At 38.7% G+C, this 25,890-nt stretch overlaps 2 protein-coding genes across 5 annotated transcripts; one reads left to right on the forward strand and one right to left on the reverse strand.

Annotated features, from left to right (window-relative positions):
* Positions 1–1,205: 1,205 nt before the first annotated feature.
* On the reverse strand, positions 1,206–18,026 carry usf2l (upstream transcription factor 2, c-fos interacting-like). 3 transcript variants are annotated; one of them, XM_004078316.5, is made up of 11 exons: positions 17,892–18,026; positions 17,328–17,368; positions 17,004–17,110; positions 12,644–12,763; positions 10,733–10,886; positions 7,780–7,867; positions 6,368–6,406; positions 4,696–4,754; positions 4,305–4,399; positions 4,102–4,230; positions 1,206–3,242 (listed from the first exon to the last, which is right to left on the reverse strand). In XM_004078316.5, exons 1-11 carry the CDS (start codon positions 17,924–17,926, stop codon positions 3,153–3,155), a joined length of 957 nt encoding a protein of 318 aa, XP_004078364.1. In that variant the 5' UTR covers positions 17,927–18,026; the 3' UTR covers positions 1,206–3,152. The 3 variants fall into 3 exon arrangements, with proteins under 3 accessions (XP_004078364.1, XP_004078363.1, XP_011483983.1); XM_004078315.5 differs by lacking the exon at positions 6,368–6,406; XM_011485681.4 differs by lacking the exons at positions 17,004–17,110; positions 17,328–17,368; positions 17,892–18,026 and adding an exon at positions 12,874–13,074.
* Positions 17,895–24,548, forward strand: etfb (electron transfer flavoprotein subunit beta). Of its 2 annotated transcripts, none has more exons than XM_078932764.1 (7): positions 17,895–18,034; positions 21,106–21,264; positions 21,915–22,073; positions 22,178–22,240; positions 23,228–23,386; positions 23,537–23,752; positions 23,960–24,548. In XM_078932764.1, the coding sequence occupies exons 2-6, from the start codon at positions 21,160–21,162 to the stop codon at positions 23,705–23,707; spliced, it is 657 nt and encodes a 218-aa protein (XP_078788890.1). In that variant the 5' UTR covers positions 17,895–18,034; positions 21,106–21,159; the 3' UTR covers positions 23,708–23,752; positions 23,960–24,548. The 2 variants fall into 2 exon arrangements, with proteins under 2 accessions (XP_078788890.1, XP_004078366.1); XM_004078318.4 differs by lacking the exon at positions 17,895–18,034 and adding an exon at positions 19,262–19,421.
* Positions 24,549–25,890: the final 1,342 nt, after the last annotated feature.

Consider the following 25,890-nt stretch of genomic DNA (forward strand, 5'->3'; position numbering starts at 1 on the left):
TAATGCTTCAGAGGAAGTTTACTAGATCTCTCCTGATCCATTCAGATCAGAAAAAACTGTCAGAAAGATTTGAAATGGTACATTTTTGTTAGTCTTTCATGGAGACTAAAAGAGCTGATTAGTAGGGTTGTGCATCTTTTCTTCTCACGATTCAAATCTTGAATCCTGATCCACAAATCAATCCATAAATGATTCGGCTAACTATGACACAGTCCAATTCTTTTCTCAAAATGACAAAAATCTAGATATATGTATTACTCGATTAGCATTTAAAACTATAAATTAAAACACTTTTAATTTTTAATCAGCAAAAACAAATTGACAAAACATAAAAAACAGCTATTTAGGGTCTTTAAGACTGTTTTGTTATTGACTCTGTAGAAGCAAACTTGTGATTGGGCGTCTTTTTGCCTGCATCACATGTACTCAAAAAGGGAAAAAACACAGTAGAGAGCACACTAGGAAGAAAAGCTGACAAAGTTTGCCAGAAATATATTACTTACTTCTCAATCAACATTTTATTCTTACGGAAGATGATTAGGGCCATGGAGAAATAAAAACAAAAAAGGGCATAGAAGATTCTGACTTTAATCTGAGAATTCTGAGATTAAAGTCAGAATTCTGAAAAAAAAACAAGTTTCTCTGCCTTTTCTTTTTTTTCTCCTAATCCTCTTCCGTATCTTCTACATATCTGTGGTTACCAGATTGATTTTTTATATGTATCTTTATCCTTTACATCCCTACTGTTTAAAAAAAAAAACCTTACCATGAACTTTTAACAAAAAATAAAAAGGCATAAAAGTTGCAAAACTTTCATGACTTTAACTTTGATTCAAGTCATGATGTTTTAAGAACTTCATTTCCAAATCTGAATTTATGCATATGAACAGAAATCCTGTCCTAAAAGACAGACATTTGTTTATCGTTTACACTGCAAACACTGAATTTTTAGACATAAAAAGACTCTGGTTTTAAGAAAAAAAATTGTCTTATTTTCTATGTTGCAAGAAAAATAATCGTATCCGGACAGTTTTTCAATAGCAAAATAATCTTAGTTTAAGAAAACAGAATTTGTTTTCTTCTATTGGCAGATTTTATTTTGTTTAATTTCAAAAAATTGCCAAAGGGGTTAGAATTTTTGAATGATTTCTAAGGCGTCTGTTCTTGCAGGACAAACAAAGAGCAACAAGCAAAGTCGACCATCATCATTATTAAGTGAGTTTTATTTTTCACCATTTTCTTTAGAAAAGATGTCTCTAACCTGAGAACAGTGAGGCTGCTACACAGAGAAGCTTCTTCTTCTTCTTCTTCTCTGCTATTTCAAAAAGAAAAGCAAGAGAACAAGAATTAGCCATGAGTGACCCTTCATTTATGTACATTTTGACTTCCACAGCAATTTCATATGCAGTTCTTTACATTCTCTGCTCCCCTTTAACAGAGGTTTAAAAAAGTCTACTGCACCAGTATCTTTCACTTTGGCAAGGAGCCTCGATAGATAGACCACAGATCATTCCTATATGGTTGGAATCCAGAAGAACAACACTTTGAAAGCCGTCGGCTTAGAGAGTCTTAGATATAAAACCGCGGTTGTGCCGGGGTCTGGGGGGTTTCTTTTGCTTTGCTGGACCCTGAGCTGCTGATACAAGAAGAACAACCCCCCCACCCCCATGCTGCTCAGAGCATAAAAAAACATGTTGTGTTTTTCTCCTTCACAAACTCATCAACAATGTCAACATTGACTTTTACACCCAATTATAGTTTTCCTATAGCAGGAGGAGGAGAGAGAAAGAAAACATGAGATCATCCCCACGTGTCCCACTTCTCAACTACTGAGTCTTTTTCGTAGAGAAGCAGTTGTGCTCAGATAAAAAGTGCAACACCGCCTTTTCTGTGAGCTCCTCTTCCACCGCGAGTCTCTGAGCGCCGCTCTCCAGGGTGCCCCCCCACTGCCGCCGCCGCTGCGGCACACCGAGCTCCATTTGAAGAGATGTGATACCAAAATAGAGCAAACAGCTGGAAATGAAGCATGTTGGTATTATCATTACGCGTGCTGCAGAAATCACACATGAACAAATGATGGAAATAAACCCCGGCGTACCGAAATATGGCAGAAGTTGGCCTGACATTACTCTCTAGAAAGCAAAGTGCAGAGTTAGACGTCTTTAAACCACACTTCTGGTGTCCTCCTGTAATTAAAGAACATCTAGACTTCTCAGGTGACTGTTTTTTTTTTTTTTTTTTTGAGTTTTCAATCAAGGCAATGCCCATCGATTCAAGTATACCACTGTCTATGTTTTCAAATCATGCTTCAGGATTGCACACACACTTTATGGTAATTATGATGTCAAAGGGCATCATGGAGTTAATGAGTTATTGATTGTTGACTCCCAGAGATCATCTGCTTTAACATTCTGTAACATCTGTACTAAAAACATGAGAGTGGTATTTACACAAAGCGGCGTGCACAGCTCCTCCTCTGTCTTTGGGTGTAGGTAAGCTTTCTGTGTCACAATATTTCCATCTCTAGAATCATGATTTGCATACTTTGATGTTTCCTCGCTTAAAATTCCGCTGAATTCTCGGAGGTGCGAGAGATTTGATGTAACTGGTCTCCATCAAGGCTTCTGTGAGCGAGCAGGCTAATAAATTAAATGAGCTAAAAACAACATATTAATACAGAACTCAATAAACACAAACAGAATAAAAGCAATAAACTAGGGCAAAACGAAGAACCGGGGAGAAGACACGAACCCACAGGAAACAAACTTGGATGGCGAGCATCTCAGTCCAAAAGTGAGGCTACATAAATACAAACATGGGGAAGTTCAGCACAGGTTCTGTTTCTTATCTAGTGCTGGCGAAGCACTCTGATGGAGGTGAGTGGACATCTTTTCTTGGAGCACATTTCTACCGAGTTGCAACGGGTGGTTATCTGGATAGGTCTGGAACAGTCAAGTGCAGCCACAAATGGCTGGTGAGGAGTTCGCGACCTTGGAACCCAGGGAAGGAGGCAATCAGCAGAAAGAAAGTGAGTCTGCACGAGTCCTTTTTTTTTCTTCTTTTTTTTTTTCCAATCAGCTCGCCCGCTTTTCCACAGCGTCAGTTACATGTCAGAGTGGCGGTGATCCTCGCTCGTCCTTTCTCTGCCTCGTTTACTGCGGCGGAGTCTCTCCGACCATCTCGATGCCGTGTTGCTGGAGCTGCGCTCGGAGCAGAGCGTTTTCGTTCTTCAGTTCTTCAATCTTCATAACAGAACAAACAAACAAAAAGTCTCAGCATCAACCTTTTTTTCTTTTTTTTTTTACATCAACAGCAGTTTAAATCAAGAACAAACTTTCTGGTTTGAACGTTCCTCCTGACTTATGCGCTGTCCAAGATCTGGAGTAGGACAATAATTCATGCAGCTCTGCTGAACGACGGCCCTGCCCACAACCGGCTGGATTATCAAATCTTGATGTATGTCATCTCTTCTTTATTTCCCTTCGGTGAGTTGGGGCTTCACTGCCAGTCCAAAGAGCGACTGGAGGAGGGATGCTGGGCTTTGAGCATCGGGACGACAATATATTGTGAGTGCCTTTCAAGCCCAGGATTCAAGAGGGAGTTGCAGCGGCCTCACAGCTCCGGCATTTCAAAAGCATGTGAAAGTGCATTAGCATGCACTCAGTTCTTGCACAACCCCCCCCTGTGTGCACAACTCCCAAAGTCTCTCAAAGCACTAATTTCCAGTTACACTTTTCATTAGGAAAGCGTTAACTCTTTGATTCTCTTCTGTCAGGCTGTGATGATTACCTATGACTTAATGGATTCCCGGCCGCTTGTTCATGAGAAATGAAGATGCATATGGGCTGGGTGACTGTTGAGGAGCACTGCACAGCATACCAATGCTTTCAATGCAGCAACAATCTTCACAGCCACATATGCAGCCGGCTATGGCTGACACATTACACGCTGATTTATTTATCTGCAACACTCAAGCACCTCAAGGGAAGGTTTGGAATTATCATTCATAGACCTTATTTACACATTATGGGCATTATGGGAGTCACTGAAACTTCATTTGAAGCCACGTTGGGAGCCAAGAGCAAAGAGTGATATTAATACCTGCTGCCTGCACAACTCATTGTCCATTTGTATCCTCTCCACTTCCTTCAGACTCTCCTGGAGTCGCTGGTTGCTTTGCCTGAGCTCTCGGATGTAGTCGCAGGCTTTCGACAAGATGCCTCCTTTACTCTGAAAGGACACAGGTCTGATCACACGAAATCTCAAATGAAAGATGTAGGAAAAGGAATTAAAAGGCCGCTTACTGCTCCAGTCTTGGTGCTGTCCATATTGCAGTCTGGGATGATCTTTGAAAGAGTGACAATCCAGTTGTTGATCTTGTCTCTTCTTCGTCTTTCAACTGATAAAAAAGTATCAAGAATTTTTTTTTTACAGTATGACAAACAATAAATCTATATTTATGTTTTTTGACAAAGATTTGAGTTTTAATTATTTTAAGTGTTACTGCCTGACATGGGAAGCTCAACAGTGACCTCTAGTGGCCACTTCAAGTACAAGCTGTGTTATCTGGACTTCCAAAAACAGCCCATTTTGACAGAATTTTTTTGTTTTTTTAAAGACCCCCCCTTTAAACCATGCTGAATTGTGTTCACAATCTAAAGAAATCAAAAGCTACAATCAGCCCTAATTACCCACCTTCATTATGCTGTGCTCTTCTCCTTTCATCTCTTGGCGTTCGGGGTCCATCCATTTTCCTGAAGATAAATAGGACATAAAACACTTTTCATATGCCAACATATCTCCCATCTCTGAGAAAAGAAGGCAATTGGGCACAAGTCCAAAACAATCTACCAAACTGAAATAATCCTGTGCCTATTAAAAGAAACATTCTTCACTGTTATCTGTCATTTTGGCGGCTTTTGTAATTGGCTTTACAACAAGCCGCAGATATTGTGTAACGTTTCTCACGGAGGAACTTTTACAATCATATGAAATGAAAACATGCAGTCGGGACTTTGGCCTTAAGGATTTTAACTGGAATAATGGCACCAGGGTCGCCTCCTTCTGGCTCTCCTCTTTCCCGTGGGGGCTACTTTATTATGCCGTAAAATCGCAAAGCCATAAAAAAATGAAATAAAACAACCAGATATCGACTATTGCAATCTATCCTTAATAACAACACTGTCTGTCATCTGTGCGTCTCCCCACAGGGTTCTGCTAATTGAGTTATCCAGTGATGACAGCCACTCACCGTGACACCAACAGCCAACAGCACACTTTCTAGGGATATTTCATTCAATAAAAAAATGATAAAAATCTAAAAAAACTTAAATTTCTACTTCCTATTCATCTTTACTTGGTCCTGTTTCCATCTAAAACCCATTTTTACAATACAGCAAATGTATTTCTCCATCAACACAATTCAACTGCTCTCAGCTTCATTCAAAATGGTCACCTAAGCCAAATTACTCTCCCCTCTGTATCTCGGGATATCTAAATGGGATTTTCAGAGTAAAATGAGTGCCAACTCTACTCTTAAACACAGGGGGAACTGTCTAAAAAGCAGCCAGGGCGGGCCCAAAGGATTTTTCTTTCCTCACAGGTCATTGAAGTGTTCCTGCTGCTACTGAAACCCAGAGAACTAGCAGAGAACAGGCCTGCTGCTGAAGCACTTAATGCATGTGGTTTGGAATAACTGAGTTTGTATCGTCCATTATTGATCGGTGAAAGAAAGATGCCGTTTTTACCCCCTTTAGCCTCCCTTCTAGTGCCGCCATTATCCTAACAAACTGACAGCACCGCAACAGAACACACTCTGGGAACAGAAGCCTTGGCTTTAAACCTCTGCGGTTTTTACTGAGCAAAGGACTCGACATTAGCAGCTGATGGGAAAATATTACAGTCGTGACGTAGAAACTGTTTTTCTATCAAAAGGCATTTGCTTTTCTGGCATAATTGCTGTTCAAAAAGATCCAACAATAAGCTCAAAACTAGGCTAAAAGAATACAGAAGTTTTCTACGACAAAGGACACATTAAAGTGATACTGTACAAAGAGTGGAGCGAGCCACTCGCTTCCACGGAAGACAATGACCTAATTTCTAAGTCCTAAAGGAAAATATATTTGGCACAGGCATAACTAACAACAATGAATGAAGGTCGGCCATGAACAAACGCTACATCTGTGTCTCACACATCAAGAACTGGGAGAATATCCAGGGAATTATGGGTAAGGAGGGGTAGAGAGAATAGGGGGGCAGAGGTTGGTGAGCTGCTTCTCTTCTTATAATCTTATTTGATTGGTTCGTTTTCTCTTAAAAACAAAGACAAAAAAAAGGAGTGTGGGAGAAATGTGAAAACTGTCCTCACCAGTTTAAACCTTCCTGCTGCAGCAGCTCGTTTTCATCTCTGTGAATGGCAGATAGAGTGAGGAGTTTCCATTCACTTTGTTCACATGTGTGGGTTAACATTGCTGAACGCATCCCTGACCTTCACCATTAGCATCAACTGTTCATCCCATAGGGAAATAAAGAGAGCTCGGCATTTGCACGGATACTCTTTGAGGAAAAAGTGCTCAAATAAAAAAATCAACCCCTAAAGATCCACTCCAATAAAAAAAAATCATCCAATCAAAAAATCATTAATTAGGATTATTTCCTTTTTAGCCAAAATAAAATAAAAAAACTGTCATTTCCTAGGAAATAGTTCTGGAAGAGAGGAAGTAGTTTATTATAAATTCTCCTTTGACTTGTGGACTGTGGGGGCAGAGTAACTCCGCCCCTCTTCCCCTCCCCATAGCTGAGAGCTCAGAGCAGGGAGCTTGACTACGTTACAAATCAGCTTGTTTTCAAATTATTATTATTATTATTTTTGCTTCTAATTCACAATATTTGGATAAAGAAACTTAGAAACGCGATTTTAAGCTCAGTTTTCTTAATCTTTGTCCTCCACTGTCAGAAAAATGCCACAAGAACTTTAGAAAAACACCATTTTTATTGGAGTGGGTCTTTAAGTTACAGAAACTACAATAGAATCTGCCAGTAAAAAGGAAGTTGATATTTTTGTTATTGGTAGGGTCGCTCCTTAGGATTCTGTTGGTTTTTTTTCTCAGTTGCACCTAAAGGTTTTTTCCAACCAGAACTAGCAACAAAATCAAGGATATCGTATAAACACCTCATATTAAGAAAATTGACTAATTAATGTAGGTATAATCCTTTCTTTATTTTTTTTATTGAAATGCAAGAAAACATTTTTGCTAAAACTGAAATGTAGATTTACTTTAACCAAACAGAGAACTGAGTAACTCCTCACTAAAATAACCGTACAGGTTTACATGTTGCTCTCTATGTTCTTGCATCATTCTTAGCACTTAGGCTGCTCTTTTCTAAATATATATCCAACGTGTTGCTATGTTAAGCAACAACATAGGAAAAACTTCCTTTTTCACAAAATCTCTAGGACTGCATGTGAAAAGGGAAGAGCCTGACAAAGAGCTCTTTTAGCTGGATTTACTGATACTTGCTGCTGCTTTTAGATATGCATACAAGTGTGGGAGATAACGAAGGGTTTTACCCCCCAGACAAACTAGAAAAAAAACAGAAAACGTTAGAAGGCAGGCATAAACAGAGTAACATTGATAGATGACACAGTAAAGTGAAATCCTGAAAGGTCAAATGTCCGCGTGGGTTCAAACGAAGGACAGACTCGTGTTTCACTGAATTCCATGTGGTTGGAAGAGGATACAGTTTCCCCAGCAGCGAGAAAAGACGAGGGGTACTTACGCGGGGTATGGCTGCGTGCGTGGGGCGATGGTTCGTGGCGTTCCCGTCTGGAGGACATCAGGGGGCGTCATCATCACATAAAACTGACCTGTGGGCGTCATGGGTGTTGTGGGGTTAGCCATGTGGAATAAAACAGTTGTAATGTTTCGGGTTCTTCAAATCTGGAACGAAGCAACATTTTGAAGCTTTGAGAGGCTCGACTGTTGGGCCTGAAAGCCTGAGCTGCTTCTACTCAAATTGCAACAGAGGTGCGTCAACTGATGTGGCCTTCAGAGAGGTGTGCGTGTCTGTCATATGATACAAACGGACACAATGCTGAGTTAGTGAAACAGTGAAGGGGGCGTGGATGTGACGCATTGGTCTGACAAAGCACATCATCAGTCGGTTATGGATGAAATAATCCAAATAAGCAGATGTTTGTGTACATTTTCCTTCTGTGCATACGTGGAGACCACATGTTTTGTGTGAACACGTTTCTACGTGTCCAAAACAAGCCTCTTCATTGATCTTAGATGGATGCAATAAACAACATACACGGTGTAGCATCATTAAGGTTGTGTCTCGACTTTTGGCTGTGCTTCTGGCGACCGTGAGCTCAATCTAAAAACGAAAGTCGATATTTCATCAAATCTGAGCTTTTTCAGACTGAGAGCCTGAGCCGACATGAAAAGTCAAAGACAGAAACTCGGAATCATCAAAAATGAATCTCAGTACTACACCTTGACTAACCCTCACACACATTAAGTGTCGGCCTTCAATAAGAGTCAAAAGTTAAAAAACAGTCAGTTAAGTTAAGCCGCCGTCTTCAGACTAGTGGAATAAAAAGATAATTGTGAAATAAACTAAAGGTGGCTCCTAGCCAAATAAATAAAAGAATAAGCAAAATCTCCAGTTTTCTGTGAGTACTGTGGGCGACAGTGGCTCAGGTGGTTGAGCGGGTCGTCCAATGATCGAAGGGTTGGCGGTTCGATCCCCGCTCCCACCAGCCAAAATGTCGTTGTGTCCTTGGGCAAGACACTTCACCCTCCTTGCCTCCAGTGTAGCTCCACTGGTGTGTGAATGTGCATGAATGATCCCGGTGATGGTCAGAGGGGCCGTAGGCGCGAAATGGCAGCCACGCCTCTGTCAGTCTGCCCCAGGGCAGCTGTGGCTACAACCGTAGCTTACCGTCACCAAGTATGAATGAGGAGTGAATGAATAATGGACATAATGTAAGCGCTTTGGGTGTCTTGAAAAGCGCAGATAAATCCAATCCATTATTATTATTATAGTACAGGCTGTCAGGGGATCCCTCTTGCTCCATACTTCACATTCCCTTACCTTATTTCTTTCAATATATTTTGCATGTTATTTCTGATTGAAGCCTTTTTTTTTAATCTTTTGCAAAATTTTAATTCGCAAGCGATTAAACAATCACACAATGTTCACATGTCTAAAATGGCAATGTTTCCATTTTCTTTAAATAATAAAAAGCAACCAAGAAATAAGCTTTTATTTTTAGCTTTACCTGTAAAGAAAGTGCAAACTTTTAGCCAATTATTTTTGGAATGTTCTTTGCTTCAAGTTTTATTTGATAATAGGACGAATATCAACTTCCAGTTTGTTTTTAAAAGACTGAAACAAATAGTTGTGAAATTCGTAAAGAGCTTAAGATTTCATCTTAAAGCTAACAAATGGGAGATGAAAATAAAGAAAAGTAAAACTAAAAGTGTCGTTCTACAAAATATCTACAATTTCACATTAGAATTTTATTTCAAAAATCATAAAACATCTTATAGTAGTTTATGGTCTGACTTTTAAACTTTTTTGGGAGAAAGTTAAAGTCCCATTTGTCGGTACACACCTGTGTGTGTGTGATAAATTTGATTCATCCGCAGGCGAAGCGGTGAGCTGCAGACACAGCTGCGTTCAGGAACCATTGGGTGGTTTAATCCCCCAATCCTACCCCTTAATGCTGAGTGTCAAGCAGGGAAACATCTGAACTCAACCTTCAAGTCTCAGGGTAGACACTCCACCACAATGCCACAGAGTTGGTCAGAGAAGTGCTTGGGCTCAGTAAGTGTGTGCTTTCACGTCTGCCTCGTGTGGTGTGACTGCTTTGGGGAAGTAGATACTTGCTGCCAGGTTAACCACACAACAGCAACCACCAAAGCCAAGGACAAAAAACCAACATCAAATGATTTCCTCATCGGCCTCAACAGGAAAACCTCCACTGAAACACGTGGCTTGTGAGGGAAGCCAAACAACAACATATGACCGAAGGACTGAAGAACAGAAGAGCATGTGACTCAGAAAACAATATTTCACCCATTTCAACAACATCCGGAAACTCAGCATCTTTTTCTGACCAAATCAAATCACATATCAAGAGGAATTTTCATTTTTGTGTGGTAAATATTGTGTTCATTCCAACAAAACCAATGACACGACTCACATCTGTTATATTTGTTTTATCTGAAAAAGTAAAGATCCCAACAACGAAAAGATTCCCGTTTCTATGACAATAAACTCCGGACCCACAGCAAGAATGTTAGCTGTTTTTAATACAGCTTAGGGCTGTACGATATGAGGAAAACTTTGCAATTTGTAATGTTAGTGATCAATATTGCGATGACGATATAACTTGCGATACATAAACAAAAAGCAAAACAACCAAAAAGTCAATTTCATTTCACTGCAACAGTGTCATTTAAATGAGTGTCAACGTAACTTAAATGACCCTAGTCTACATATGAGTCAAACATCTCCATCCGACTGGTCAAATGCATAAAGGGATTATTCGATTTGTCAAATACTTCAAGCTGCCATAAGATTGTTTGAGCACATTTAAGGGAACCATTTAGCGCAATTTGCGTCATCTTTTGCGATTTAGTGTGCAGGCCTAGTACAGATGTATAATCAAGAGGTGCACTAACACCCTCCAGTTGGTCACAAATAAGGACCAAAGACTCACCCCCTGCTTGCGTGAGCGTGGGGTCTGCGGTGGCCTGCACGGACACGGTGCTGTCGCTCACCGCAGTCGCAGGGAAGTAAGCAAAGCGGGTCTCCCCTCCCACCGCCTCTCCTGCTGGGCTTCCTCCATTGCTGAAAGGGTTTTGGATCACAGCCTGATTCAAAACAGAAAGAACGAGGGGAGAGGCTTGAGCATGCTGCAATGGAGCAATCGCAGCAGGAACACCAACACTTCATTCTCTGTCAGACTCAATACTGCTTTCCTCGCTCGACCCCCAAGCAAGACAAGGCACAATTTCCCAGCAGGGATAAAGAGAAGGGAAAAAGGTAGCAGAGATCTTGTTAGAGGGAGAAACAAGAACACAATCAGTCTACAGCAAATTAAAACAATTTCAGGAAACTCTGTCACTAAAGGTGCTTCAAACCTGGAGTGAAATATGTTTTGGCTAAACAAAAATCCCAAACAGCATCTGAATCTTCCCATTGTTTTAATCAGACTTCATCAGGCTGGTATTGTAGACAGATGCACACTTCAGTCATTTAGCAGAACAGAGTCCCAGCCACTTTCAGAAAAAAAAAGCAAACACGCGCAACAGTATGCAGTTTCCCACTGACCATTAAAAACATGAACGTAGCACAGCTTAGTCCTATTTTTATTGTTAAAATCGTTAATTCTGAATTTACTCTTTGTGAGCTCATATCAGATCAATGCACAACCATGCACAGGTGGAATGCTCATACAGTTCTACTACACCCCCCTGTTGAAAATCTTTTTTCTGTGTTTTTAACATGTTTTTGTGGTATTTTTCTGGTAATGTAGGACGTATATAATTAAGAAATTAATCTCAAAATTGGATTTCTACGTATTTTTTTATTAAAATTGTTGTGAATCAGAAGCAGACAAAAAGATGAAGTTTGAAAAAGAGCTTTTTGGGATGTAAAAAAAGGGGCCAGGAGGGCTACAAGCTCCCTGCTCCGCTTAAACAGAGAGCTTTCAGCAATCGGTAGGTGAAAGGGGGCCAGGTTGCTCCCCACCAATGGTCCCGCCCATAACTCTAATGAGCTACTGTCGCTTTGCAGAAACGGTCCTAGAAAAGATTTTGTGAGATCGGCTAAAAACAGCATAATCATAATTGAAGGACCACTGGGAATGCTTTTACAATAGACCAAAAGATGATCGGAGTGGGACTTTAAAGACATTTTTCACCAGTTTTTCCAACTTTTCCTTCATAAAAACAAACTAGCAAAGAAAGCAGAAACTTTTGCTGCATCTGTAAATATTTTCTGCAGAAAAAAGTCAGTTGTCTCCTTTCATTAGAGCACAGTGACGGAGATATTGTGTCAGTGTATCACCACAAAGACTATAAAGTGATGGGTGCTCCAAACTAATCTCACAGAATAAATTAGTATTCAGTTATTGTCATTTCCAAGCAGCAGAGAGAATAACAAGAGAGAAATCAATTAAAAAGCAAAATGGTCATAAAATGTAATTGAAATATAGAGGAACCACTATTCTCACAGGTGTGATCTGACTGGAAGGGGATTACACGGGTAACTAAAGAGCGGAACCAAATTCCTTTTGGTAATGAAGATTTGATGTTTGGACTTCTCCAATCAAACTTCTAATTTCTCTACAGCTTTAATAAACACTTACAGCTCTAAAATAATATTCCAAATTGGACATTAAACACTATGACGCCTGGTATGTGTCTGTAGTTTGCTTAAAAACTATTTATGTAACAATTTGAGGAAAATCATGCCAGACAAAAGTGTAAAAAAGAACAAAACTAGTTCATCTGTTTAGGAGAACTGTGAAAAATACAATCTAAAATGTCATCTTGTCTACATAAAAACATTGCAATTATTTTATGCACACGTCCCACATCATCAACTGAGTTTTTTAAATCTTTACCTGAGCCACAGCCTGAGGAGCCCCGGTGAAAGACGCTGTGGAGACAACGCTCACTGCTCCTCCAGCATCATCTCGCCCATCCAGGTGCTGGTCAGTCACTTGGACAACACGATACGTAACCTGCAGAGCACAAAGAAGTCCTCATAAGAAAAACTGACATTAAAACACTTAGAGAAAACGACCACATGCTTTGCATTTAAAGGATGTCCTCTGCACAGATTAAGATTTACCTGACTTGTAGATTTGTTAATCATATTTGCAGCTTTCGTTCCACCAAGTATCCAAATGATCCTAACCACAGCGGTGCACTGCTTTTACCATCTTTGCCAATATGCTTACGCTTCAGAATGTGCCTGATTTAATTTTGAAACCCAGTTGAGAAAATGAGCTTGTTTGTTCCGATAATCTGCATTTGTATCCTTGTATCATGTGACTCGCCTCCTGACTGACATGTGACAGCGGTTGCATGCCAATCCCAGACCAGACTGGAATCACATGATTGTTCACGCTAGAGCTGTTTACACCAAATGAGCCACATGGATCACTGAGTTAATTACCACCAGAGGAAAAGGCCCAGAGATGTAAGACGAAATCAGAATGCTGAAGGACATGAATCCATTGATGACAGAGACAGGCCAGCTGTGGGACTATCAAGCCTAAATCAAACCCATACTTTCAGACACTTTGGAGATTACAGCTCTGTAAACTTTAGAGAACAGGGATAGATCAAGTAAAATAAATCAAAAAGAGAACTCAACCTTTACAGACAGTTTTACTTAGAAGGAAACTGTGATCTAAAAAGCAGCTTTTCCACAGTCTGTAAAACAGAGATCTAATCACACTCAGAACTGACTACTTTGTTTAAAAGTATGTTTGCACATTATACTATGAAGATAATCAACAACATTTATCCATATTTTAACAGGATCATTATGAAATGCAGGTATGATTTCTGCACACAATCCTTAGGTAACATTTTAAGGTATTCTTCCATCGTCTTTTGATCTATTTTAAAGGGTCTATGAGGGCCTTTTGAGCTCTTAAGTGTATTAAAGTGTTCATTCCTCACGAAAAGAAACCCCAAAGTGTGACATGTCTAGGTTGACATCGTGAAATGGGCGGCACCCACAAGGAGCGAAAAGGCGGAGCCTCAGAGATCGGGTCGTCTTACTTCAGGGTTGGAAAAGAGCTCAGAAAAATGACAAATATTTAATTAAAAATGTGTTCTTTTGTGTTCTGATATTGCTTACTATAAGAGGCTTAAGAATAGCATGATATAGGCCCTTTAAAAGCATTCCCAGGTTATTTTTTTTATTACGACTATGTCGTTTTTAAGCAAAATTTAAAAACTTGCGGTGTTTTCTAGGACATAGTTTCTGCAGAGCAGCAGTAGTTCATTAGAAGCTTGGCTCTGAGTTGTGGGCGGGGCCGTTGGCGCGGCATAAGCTCACCCCTACTTTCTGTCATCCGTCTGTTTACATGCTCTGCTGATAGTTACAGCCCCTCACAACCTCAACATAACACACCGGTATTGCTCACATCACATGTTGATAAGTCAGTAGACAACAAAACAGAAAGAGAAACTAAAAATGTACATTTGTATATAGATTTTTACAGCCAAAGTACTCTGGATGGATGCAAAGTGCATTTCGTTGCTGTGTACTTGAGACATGTGCAATGACAATATACTTGAATTATATTCTATTCTAAATAGTTTGCCAGAAATGAAATTTTTACTTCCTGAAAGATTTTAAACGGTTTTACCAACATAACCTTGTTTATATATGTGGTTTTCAACTGATGCTGCTGTTACTCCCAGTGCCAGATACATTTTTCGATACATATCTGTCTCCTTTACATCCCTATCCAGTACAGAAAATACTGCAAGATATTAAATGAGGGCTAAAAAACAATACTGTATGTTGCTCTACTATTTCCAAAACATGTGAAAATACATTTTGAATCATTCATTTCCACTCATTAATGACCCATTTCAATGTAAATTGTATTTTTGGTGTTTTTAACATAGTCTTGGAGCATTTTTCTCATTATGGACGACATATTTAAAGAACATTAAGGTTAAAAATGCATTTCTGAGAATGTCTTTATTCAAATTGTGGTTAATCAGGAGCAGACTGTGAGGGTTCAGTGGTTTAGTTCATGTTGATAATCATCCACAGCTGTTTTCATTGTTGTTATTTGTCCTCTGGCTATATAATTGTCTTGTTTTCAGGTCATCTGCTTTATCACCTTTTTTTGTGGTTTTCCATTGTTGTTGTTTTTGTCATGTTTCAGTTTATTTACTGAATGTTTTAGTTTCTGCCACCAAGCCTGGTTTCCTGCCTTTTGGTAATCCTTGTTACAGACAAATAAATGCCATTTGAATTGACGTAGGAATAAAAAAATTGCTCTGCTGAGTCTGCTCCATTCTGATGCATCCACATGTAGACAGATAGATCCATGTATAACTTTGTTTTCTTGTTTTTACAGTTGGATAGCTGTGCAGTTGCTCTCCATTTTGGTTGCACTGCTAGTGTTAGTGTGGGGTTGTGAGGGGCTCTAAGCTAGCAGGAGAGAGTGTAAACCCTTTTCTTTGATCTTGGTGATAATGATAAGCAGATATAATGAGCAGATATGCTCATTTTTATAAAAATAAAAAGGACGGGGAAAAAAATGCACAGAGTGCATAAATTCATTAAAGAATTTTCCGTCATTGTCATTGCATCACTGGATGGTAGGGGTGCTATAAAAACTCGTCATCCTCCCCCTCCCTCTCACTCATGGTGCAGAGACGTAAGCATAGTAGGACAAAATAACTCGGTAAAACACAGTAAAAAAGCTAAACAACTTAACACATTTGGTCAAAAACCCACACTTAAACCCAAATCCGTCCAGACAGGCAAAGGGAATGGTATCCCACAATCGTTGCAGTGCCGATCTAACAGCGGCTCCAAACTTAAGGCCCGTACACACCGGGACGAATTTCGCACGCGATATTCGCCGACGTTTAACGCCTCCTGACTAAACAAGGGGCACCAATGTGAGTGTGCACACCGACGCGAAAAAACGCCACGCATCAAAGCGTCACTTTTTAAAAACGCCTCGGGTTCGTTTTTTGGTTTGACTCGCAGCGTCGAAAACTATACGACCAATGAGAATGGCGCTTTTGCACACGTGTCTGGAGCTTCTGAAGTTACAGTAAAACACAACTTGGGGGCGCTCAAACACAAAACTGCCTTTCTGAACACACATACCAGCGAAAAAGATAGACGCCAAGTAGCGTCTACCCTGTCGCGAAGAAATAATGATGGACATTCTAAAATATCCCCGAACCAAGCACCAGTTGGAGCAACTGGTGCTTGAAATATTCATGTTTTCTTTGTATTATTCTGACAAGCGCGTAAATACTTGCTCTCTTCGTCTGAGTGAAAAGCGACTTTAAGAAGCGTAAAGTTGCGCAGCGCCACCTTGTGTACAGGAGTATTCCTGTTTTACATCAAGCGCCATCTAATGTCAGGGAATGAAATTGCATGTTCGCTCGGCTCATCGTCAGCAAAAATCGCCGGGGTGTGAACACAAAAAACGTGGCGAAAAACGCTGGCGAATAACGCATGGCGAATATTCGTCCCGGTGTGTAGGGGACTTTACACCTACTTAACTGAATTAATTTGAATGAAAGTAAAATAAATGTCTGATAACTACATGTTATTTTTAAGCTGACTTAACAAAAAGATTTGTCTTAACTGAAGCAAATAATTAAGTTAGATCAAAGTAAAAGGTTTATTTTTCCAACATCCATACGTGGTCTTATCACCCTCTCATGGTGGAAAAAGTATTATCTGAGCTTCTTCATCCACTAAATCATCTTCAAATGGACACGCCATGCTGCTTCACCTCTCTGAAAACAAACTAACCTTCAACCAAACCTGCTCCAGACCAGGTTATGTACAGAGCATGAGTTGCTATGGTACCTTGACATATCCTGAAACATACCTCCATTTTTGGAACTGAAAGCTGAGGTTATAAACTTTCTTAGCCTCAAACCTACCGTGGGAGCTAACATAACCTGCTTTCTGGAAAACCCCCTTGGAAAACAACAGTTTTTTTTATTTGTTTGCCAAAAAATGGTATAAATATAATTAAAAGACCACTGGGAACAGTTTTGCAATAAATCAAAAGATGATTTGGAGTAGGACTTTAAGGTGGCAGGACTGAGTTAGACTCCTAACATACCTGAATCACAATTTTTTTGTTTGTTTTGGTTTTGTTTTATACATATAAAAAAATGGTTCAGAAATGGTAGTTACAACAACAGCAACAACAATCGGTGGTGTCATCCAGTGACACGCAGACTTCTTACCTGGCCACTCTCAGTGCGAAACTGATACTGGATGTTATGGTCACCAAATGCTGCCGCCTGCTGAACACTGGCTATAGCCACAGCCGCCTGCTCTTCCCCTGTTCCGTCTCACGTAGAAAATAAAAGTAAAAAAAAGATAAAGTAGTTAATTTTAGAGATAAAAGAAAGTGTCAAAAAACTACGGGAAAATATAAAATATTGGATGTTACAGTGCGACACGTGTGTCAGCTTTACTTTATGCTCTGTGTAAATAGCAGCGCTTGTCGACTAGATCGTCTGAGCTCTTTACTTTTCAACGTCAAACCTAATGTAAAATATTCTTACCTTCACTAGTTTGCACAACTTCTTCTTCTTGCTTTTCTTGGCTGTAAATTAAATGCACAAGACAAGTAAATTATTTTCATAAATCGATGCAACGGGCTAAATTAATATGTTACATTATTATTATATTATTATTATCATCATCAGACTAATATTACTTCCATTTCGTGTGCATTAATAAACATGTCAATCTTAACGATAAGTTTATTGAACTAAAACATCGTGAACCCGGTGGGTCGGGTTATCTTTAAATGCACTTAATACAATTGTATGTGTTTTAATAGCTAGCTACGGCTATCTTGGCTGCTTTAATTACTGTTATTACCTAGTTATGATCGTGTTTTTCACGTTAGCAGATTAGCTGTTACTCATTTAACTAGTCATCTAGGCTGCTTGAAAACGTCAGTCAACTTTCTTTCTCTTTGAAGGGAAGTCCACACAATAAACTTATTTTTTTACAACTCTTGTTTTAGTTCAGGCCTTAGTTAGCAACGTAAACTAGCTTGGTGAAGTAGCATCCTAAAGCTAGCTTGTCTCAGTTAGCCATTTTGGCCGAGTCTCGGTTACCTTGCGGTGTCCAGACTCTGTTCAAGCATATCCATCAGGGTGAGAATAAAAAGTGATATTCGGTGACACAGGCGGAGATGGAAGTGCTGATCACGGGAACAAACACTCGGGTCATGTGAGAGAGACAGCCCAGGACACGTGAGGTATGTCTCGGTGTCGAAGTTAAAATGGAGGCCGCCGCTGCCGCTGGCTGTTCAGAGGTGACTCACTGTTCACTGGTGACAGCAGGCAGCGCGTGCAGAGCTGCGGTTGATCTGTGCGGTGCCTCAACGCATCGACACGGCGATGGCGCAGCAGCGGAAAAGTCGACCACTAAACATATTTACACAAAAACGTGAATAAAGAACGACTTCAGGTTAAAGATATTTCATATGCAAATTTTCACGTCATAATTCCTTCAAAATTATTCCAGGTTTACTGCGGAAATTGTTTTTTTTTTCATACGATAAGAAAAAATATATTTTAAATACAAATTAAATTAACTTAAAATCTTTGAAAAAAATAAAAGATAGATATTTACTGCTTATTACAACGTAAAAGCAAAAAACCCTTTTTCACGTGCATTGACATTTATCGTGGCAATACAAATGCATTAAGTGTTTGGACACCTGACAGTTAACACAAATAACTATTGACTGACTAACGAACTATTTTCCTTTAGCTATCATTTTATATAGATGTAATATTACTGTCATGGTGCTACATTTGCTTTTTTTTTTAATTTTCATTTGTAATTGTATTTGTCTTTCTTTTTTTTCTTTTCTTTTTAGCTGTGTGCTGCTGACCTATTGGCCCTTGTCATAGATCCTGATCCTGAAAAGAGATCCTGATCTTAATGAGTCTGTATCTGGTTGCATAAGGTTAAATAAAGTAATACCTACTACTACGTCTCCCAAACAATTCCCTGAGTTATCTCAACAAGGTAGAATTTTCTTTACCTGGAAATAAAAAAAAAAATGAACAAAGTTGTGCAATGACAATGACAGTCCTGATGTCACGCTTGAGTCGTATTTTCTTTTTTCTATTTTAAGAAAAAGTCCCGTTTAGCTAGAAGCTATGAACTTTGCCCCACATAATGCGGAACCTTTCGTCGTTGGTATTTGTTTGTGACAGATTTGAGGAGCACATGCTTTTTCGACCTTTTTTTTTAGATTTCATTTTTTTAGTTGTCTTTATTCTTGTTTTATATTTCTATTTTTAACTATTACATTTTTAAAATAAACAGATTTTTAAAAAATCATTTATTCCTGTACGATTAGCTGAATCCAACAATAATGTTTGTCATATCTCACCCAATCAGGGCTCGAAGTGATGACCTTTTCCTGCTTCCCATTGGCTAGAATAATAGGCGGTCCCATCAATGTCTTTCCGTGGATTCACCGTAAAATAGTTCCGTGCTGACTGTACCCTTAAGGTGAAGGTCCATTTCGGTGACTTACCATTAGCTGACTGTGAATTTTATTTGTTTTTTCAACAATGTCTGGTCGTGTTCTGGTTGGAGTTAAGCGTGTCATTGACTACGCAGTCAAGGTAACATTCTTTGAGCTTTTTAACAGTTTTTTTGTCTTTTTTTTAGATGTTAGTAACTCGCTCACTTTCCTGCATTTGCACTGCTAGCTTAGCCCGGCAATCAATCAGCCTGTTTATTTATGTTTTTGACTGTTTCGTCTTTGGAGTGCAGCTAAAGTCATGCAGACAGTATGCAGATTATAGCAGAGACTAATAAGAAATGCTGTTAACACCTTTGCTTATTGCAGCTTACTCAAAAACCCACCAGAGACTCATGTTTAGGTTGTGTAACGATCATGATCATGTTGTTGGGTGAAAACTGTATCATCTCTCTGTAATTAGTTTCTTAGCTTTTTTTCACCCCTGTGAGATAACAGTTTATTATATTTAATGCTACACTTGTGAATGACGAAGTCTCCAAATGCCAATGACCTTACATTTAAAAAATATCATCTGACTCCTGAAGTTCATGAGTGAGCTAGAACACTCCTGTCTCAGCTGGCCTCAGCAGGATCTGCAGCTGCTGGTTAGCAAGAAAATAACTAAGTATAGGGGTGTAACTATTCATTTTAACAACAACTAGACTTGTATCGTAATTTGTGGTTGCTGATATGATCCATAGTTGATATTGGTTCATTTTGAACGATTTGATTAGATCCGATTCACACACCAAAAATCCATCCAGGACACCTTTAGCCCAAAATGGAACCAGTGTCAGTCAGAGAGAAATACCTGAAAGGATACTGACCAGTGCAGGGCATGTTTTCCAGGTTCCTTTTATTTCTTACAAGATAATCAAATGTAAATCAAACATCTGTATAAACAAACAAGTAAACAAGAATTAATGGCAAAACCGTTCACATTTTAGTTTCATAAAGTTCACCCCACTGTTGTTTTTTCCACATCAAAATGATACAAACGAAACATCATTAGAACATTCTACCACACTGTCACACGTCTTTGCTAAATTCCCAGTCTTTTCACAAATTTGATTGTAATGGTGGTTTGATCATTTATTTGTTGTCCGCCGTGATGCACTAGGTCATTTTTACATTATCCAGGATTGATATAATCAATGTAATTCTTTTTGAAATTGTTTTATAATAGAATAGGTCAGTGCAATTTAAAAATAGCCTCAGACAGATGGATCTATCTATGTATCTGTGGTTGGAAAAAGACCTTGTATTACAATCACAATAGATGTTTTTGTTTTTTCTTTAGTTACAGGTCATATCATCTAAATAAATGTCAGCATTACACCTCACTATGGCTTATTACACCCAGTTTGGTCAAAATAATTGTAACGCACTTCCAAACTATGTGCATTTATTTTTCAGTGAAAATGGGATAACTTCTTTTTTTCCTTTTTTTTTAAATACTTTAGTGTATTGCTGATCACAGGAATCTGTATACTTACAGCATTAATATTGAATAGAAAATGTTAAAGTTATGACTTCTTTATGTTATTTATTCCTATAATTGATCATTTTTGTTTTGTAAAATACTGTAGAACATAAAGATTTATCTCACAGATGGCAAAATAAAGATGTTTAAAAAGAAATCCTTCTTAGCTATTGAGTTGCAGGTTTGTTAATAACAGAGCTGGCAGCATGTTAGATTCAAAATGTTATTGTAGTAAATGAAATGTGGGCCCTGAGATTTATCCAGGTGATGATTCGCCGTCTTCTGCCTTGTTTCTTCACAGATCCGTGTAAAGCCAGACCACAGTGGCGTAGTGACGGATGGCGTGAAGCATTCAATGAACCCCTTCTGTGAGATTGCAGTGGAGGAGGCAGTAAAGCTGAAGGAGAAGAAACTCATGAAGGAGGTTGTGGTTGTCAGCTGTGGGCCACAGCAGTCACAGGTGGGGGGATTAAATTGGGATTTCTGCCTGTTTTGAATTTTACATAGCTTGGTCTGTTTATTTCAATGACATCTTTTGGCAGGTTTAACCTTTTCCTCCCCTAATTTATTTTAATGAAATCTCCCCTATGCAAATTCTAAGCAAGAAAAAATTTGACATCACTAATCATTTGGGCTTAAAGGAAATTGTTTAGTTTTTCCATATTTAAAATTGCACTAGATATGACTACATACACTAAAAACACAGTTAAAAAATAAGCTGGGTTGTCTTTAACCCAACTCCGAAGTAAAAAAGGAAAAACCTTTTTCTGTTGTTTTTTTTTTTTAACAAAACGAAAAAAACTGAAATATTGTTATAATGAAACTACTATAACCCCAAAAATGTGCATTGCTCAAACATGAATAACCCAAGATTTGGGCTGAAAAAAAAATAACTCAAGTGGTTTAATAGTGTCTTATGTGTTTGGGAGGCAGATTTTACAGCAGACTACATATTTTGTCTAGAATTTCTAAAATTCAGACTGTGCATTCTGGGAATAATTAGTCGCAAAAGCAAGGAATGGCGTCAAAAAGGTCGGAGGTAAAGCATGAAAAACAAGTTCGTTTCAGACATTTTTTTTGATGGTTTTTTTCTACTTCCTGTTCACACAGGAGACCATTCGTACCGCTCTGGCTATGGGAGCAGACCGCGGCATTCATGTACAAGTTAGCGGGAAAGACTACGAAACTCTCGGACCTCTGCAGGTCTCCAAAATCCTCGCCGCTTTGGCCAAAAAGGAAGATGCTCAACTTATCATTCTTGGCAAACAGGTCATTGAGGGGAAACAATGTTGGCACATTATCTCCCAGTGTCAAAGAAGGTGTTGAATTCCTCCTTAGATGCTTGTTTTTAATGAATACTGTCCCTTTCTTAGGCCATCGATGATGACTGCAATCAGACCGGCCAGATGACAGCAGCCCTGCTGGACTGGCCTCAGGTAAGAGTTTTTCCTTTTTCTCATGTAAAACATTTGAACATTTTGTTTACAGTCAACCATATTTGCCATCCTGTAATTCTCCTCAATTCTTGTTTTTTTTTTTGTTTTGTTTTTCATCCTGAATTGCAGTGCACTCTTTATTTCACCTTTGTATTTTTATTTAATGCAGTTGAAACAGAAAAACAGTTTCTCTGTTGAGAAAATGTTTGTCTTACTTTGTCATTTTATTGTAGTATAACTCAGTTTCAGTTAGGGTAGAAGATTGTTAGGGTAGAAGATGTTCATGATAGAGTGAGGTGGAAAAGGATGATTCGCTGTGGCGACCCCTGATGGGAAAAGCCGAAAGAGAAAGAAGAAGAACTCAGTTTCAGTTGATGTCAAACACAACAGTGGTTTAAAACAGACAATGCAGTGTGCTTGAAAAGAAGTGGGTTGAAGAGAAATCTTGTCTGCTCCCACCCCTTCTTACAAAACCTGATGATGTGCGTATTTGATACGCGTATTTGCTATTTCCAGATAGGTACAAAACATTCACGGTACAAATCTGCATGGCAGCTGTGCAAAAGTGACTTTTTTTGCTTTAATTAATTGTTTCTGGCCTTATACAGTATTATTAGTGACTTCTTGTAGGTTTTTTGAATACATGTAAACTTTTGGTTTGTTTTAAAAAATTAAGTACCCTGAAACAATTACAAGATTAAGACAGTAGTTAATTTTGCCGAGCTTTAAATGTATATTCTTGAATAATTCTCATTTTTTTGTACATTATCTTTGTATGCCTCACATATTATCTTACATCACTGTAGTTTGGTAGTGTTTCTATTGGATATGCTGCTTTATCAGTGAGAACCTGTTCTACTCAGTGAGATCTACAGTGATCCTGCGCAGATCAACAACGCCGGTCAAAGGCTGTCTGGGGAAATGGAGCAACGCGCATGTTTGCCAGCAGGATCTGAGGATATTTTTTGTCTTTTCTTTATGCTTCAGGGTACATTTGCTTCTGAAGTGTCGCTGGAAAACGATGGAATCAAAGTGGTTCGAGAAATTGATGGTGGACTGGAAACGATCAAAATCAGCACACCGGCAGTTCTGACTGCAGATCTACGACTAAACACCCCCAGATATGCCACCCTGCCTAATATCATGGTAACTTGCAGACAACTGTCTTCAAAAATGATTTTAAAAATGTTTTGAGAATATTTGAGTGACTCAAAGCAGATTTTAAAGCGTTTTATATTTCCATGCAATATCAGATGGCTTAATGGAAAATGGAACAAAGAAATCCTTTTCTTTCAGAAAGCCAAAAAGAAGAAGATCGCTAACGTGAAGCCAGCAGATTTAGGAGTGGACCTAACATCACGGTTGGAGGTGTTGAGGGTGGATGAGCCCCCACAGAGACAAGCAGGGATGAAAGTGGAGACTGTGGATGACCTGGTCAGCAAACTGAAGGATGCTGGGAAAGTATAGAGGGGTGGTGGGGAAATTCAGGGAGCGCACAACCCAACAGAGCAGGTGAGCTCCTGTTTGTTTACATGTAGAGTTCAGTTACTCAGTTGAACTTCATTTACTCACATTCACCATGTTTTACATTAGTGTTGTTCTTTAAATGAAGTTGAAAAAGTTTACTCTGATCTCGTCTACATTTTAGCTGCAAGAAATGAGACAAATGAAGGATGTGTTTTTCTTCAATTAGCCTCATTCTTGTCTTTTTTTTTGCAGGGCAGAAGACTGGACTGTACTTCCAAACATCCACAGGACGAGCTTAAATGCTTCAGTCTAATCTCTGTTCGACTGTTGCTCCTGTTCCTTCACTGCGGTACTGACAGGACAAAAGTACTGAGATACACTGTTCAAACATCCCCTTATAGAACATTTCTCTGATGTAAAATCTAATTCAAAGTCGGCGAATCATCTGATATAATTTAATTAGCTTTTTACAATAAATGAAAGCCAGTAATTCTGTTCAAATATGGTGCTGATTGCCCTGAACCATACTCTAACTCAGTTTAAATAATTAAGCTCACAAACATCTCATTTTGTGTAGTCCCACAGTAGACAGTGTAAATGGTATTTGTAAATATGAACCAGAACAAATAGTTAATAATATGGTTAAACATGATATTATCTACAGTAGACTTGTACAGATAATGAACCTCTAAATGGGTTTTAGGATTGATTTGACAGTGTTTCTCAGTATTCACTTGTGGGGAGATGACCATACGTTTGACATTTGACCATAAGCGCCTCATTTCTGTGTTGATTGTACAGAACACTGCAGAAACAATAAAGGTCTTTTTCACAGCCAGAACTGCCCTTCGTTTTTCTGTGACTAAACTCAAAAGGTTTTAGGTTTACATCGGGTTGCAAATATTCCATCCCTGTTGAGGCTGAACAAAAAGAAAAAATGTCTTCCACAAGTTTCTATTATTACCACGTTTACAATTTGGATTTGGTCTAATATTTGTGTTAATGCATTAGAGCCTCATCAGAGCAGCCTTGACATTTAGTATTGGAAAAAAAAAGGTGAACATAATTCCGGTAGAAAAGATCATGTTGTCTGGACAAAGCTTTGAATCCACTAGTAGTAATGTGTTTTTTATCTTTGGTTTCTCCAGATTATTGATGTTGAGCAAGCTAAAGACAAAATTATCATTCTTTTATCTTCTCTGTCAAAGCGGTTGTGAAATAATGCCCCATCCTGATGTTCAAATTGCAGGAGAGTCCTATTCCCACATGGGGGCGCAATGCTTTAAAAACTTGCCTAATACCAGATGCAGCAAATATTCAGTCCATGAAAGTCCTGAAACCCACATTACCTTCCTGAAGGGTGCAGTAAGAGAAAACGGCAATGAACAGCAGCTTTATATCTAGACATTACAATTTGAGTTGTCCAGAATATTGATCACAAATTTGTTACTAACAGTAAATCATAGTTTTATAGCTGTATGATATCCCAGTTTTTTCTAAAAAAAAAAAAAAAATAGATTCACAACTGTGTTTTTACTTACTTTACTAGTTTTGCTGCAGGATATTTTCATTTCAGCTACATTTGAGATGACCAAACCTCCATTAAAATGTGCTATGTCAAAGCTAGACATGGATTTCCAAGACAAAATGCATTTTAAGATTCTTTGGCTGCTATATGCAGCTATATGTGAAAAGTTATAGAAGCTGAGACTGTGGCCTTTTGCCAGGTCACAGTTGAAAATCATTCGTTTCCCCTAATCTGTCTCGCCTGAATAAATAAAGGTTAAATAAATTAAAACTTTGCGTTCTCTCAGTTTGTGGTAAGACAGGATTTTTTTCTCAAGTTAGTGCTTTAGGTTTGTTTGTTTATGGCGCCTTTCTGGGTACCCATTTCGCCTGTAAAAAAAAAAAAAACCTGATACAATTGCAAGATTAAGACGGTGGTTAAATTATCAAAAAAATGCAAAAAATAATAAATAAATAAAAGACTAAAATTATAACTTTGTTACTTAGTTAACTTAGATTCGGGTAATTGAAAATCGGTTCCAGATTTGGCTAAATCAGATCATCTTGAGCCTTAATTACCTGTGGGCAGTACTAAATAAAGAAACACAAACATTTCCTGAAAGATCTGCATAATTGACGTCAACCCCTGTCCCTCAGACCCCCCTTTAAAAAAATAA

This window comes from Oryzias latipes, chromosome 16 (assembly GCF_053564925.1).
Source record: "Oryzias latipes strain Hd-rR chromosome 16, Olatipes_Hd-rR_3.1".
In the NCBI taxonomy this organism is placed as follows: Eukaryota; Metazoa; Chordata; class Actinopteri; order Beloniformes; family Adrianichthyidae; genus Oryzias; species Oryzias latipes.

Excerpts from the sequence above, each read along its gene's own strand:
- usf2l (XM_004078316.5), bottom strand. The coding sequence starts at position 17,926 with ATGGATATGCTTGAACAGAGTCTGGACACCGCAAG. Across the intron at positions 17,111-17,327 it reads AGTTGTGCAAACTAGTGAAG|ACGGAACAGGGGAAGAGCAG; the intron begins GTAAGAATATTT and ends TTTCTACGTGAG. Across the intron at positions 6,407-7,779 it reads CGCACGCAGCCATACCCCGC|AGATGAAAACGAGCTGCTGC; the intron begins GTAAGTACCCCT and ends TGCCATTCACAG.
- etfb (XM_004078318.4), top strand. The coding sequence starts at position 19,368 with ATGTCTGGTCGTGTTCTGGTTGGAGTTAAGCGTGTCATTGACTACGCA. Across the intron at positions 22,074-22,177 it reads TTATCATTCTTGGCAAACAG|GCCATCGATGATGACTGCAA; the intron begins GTCATTGAGGGG and ends TCCCTTTCTTAG. Across the intron at positions 22,241-23,227 it reads CCCTGCTGGACTGGCCTCAG|GGTACATTTGCTTCTGAAGT; the intron begins GTAAGAGTTTTT and ends TTTATGCTTCAG.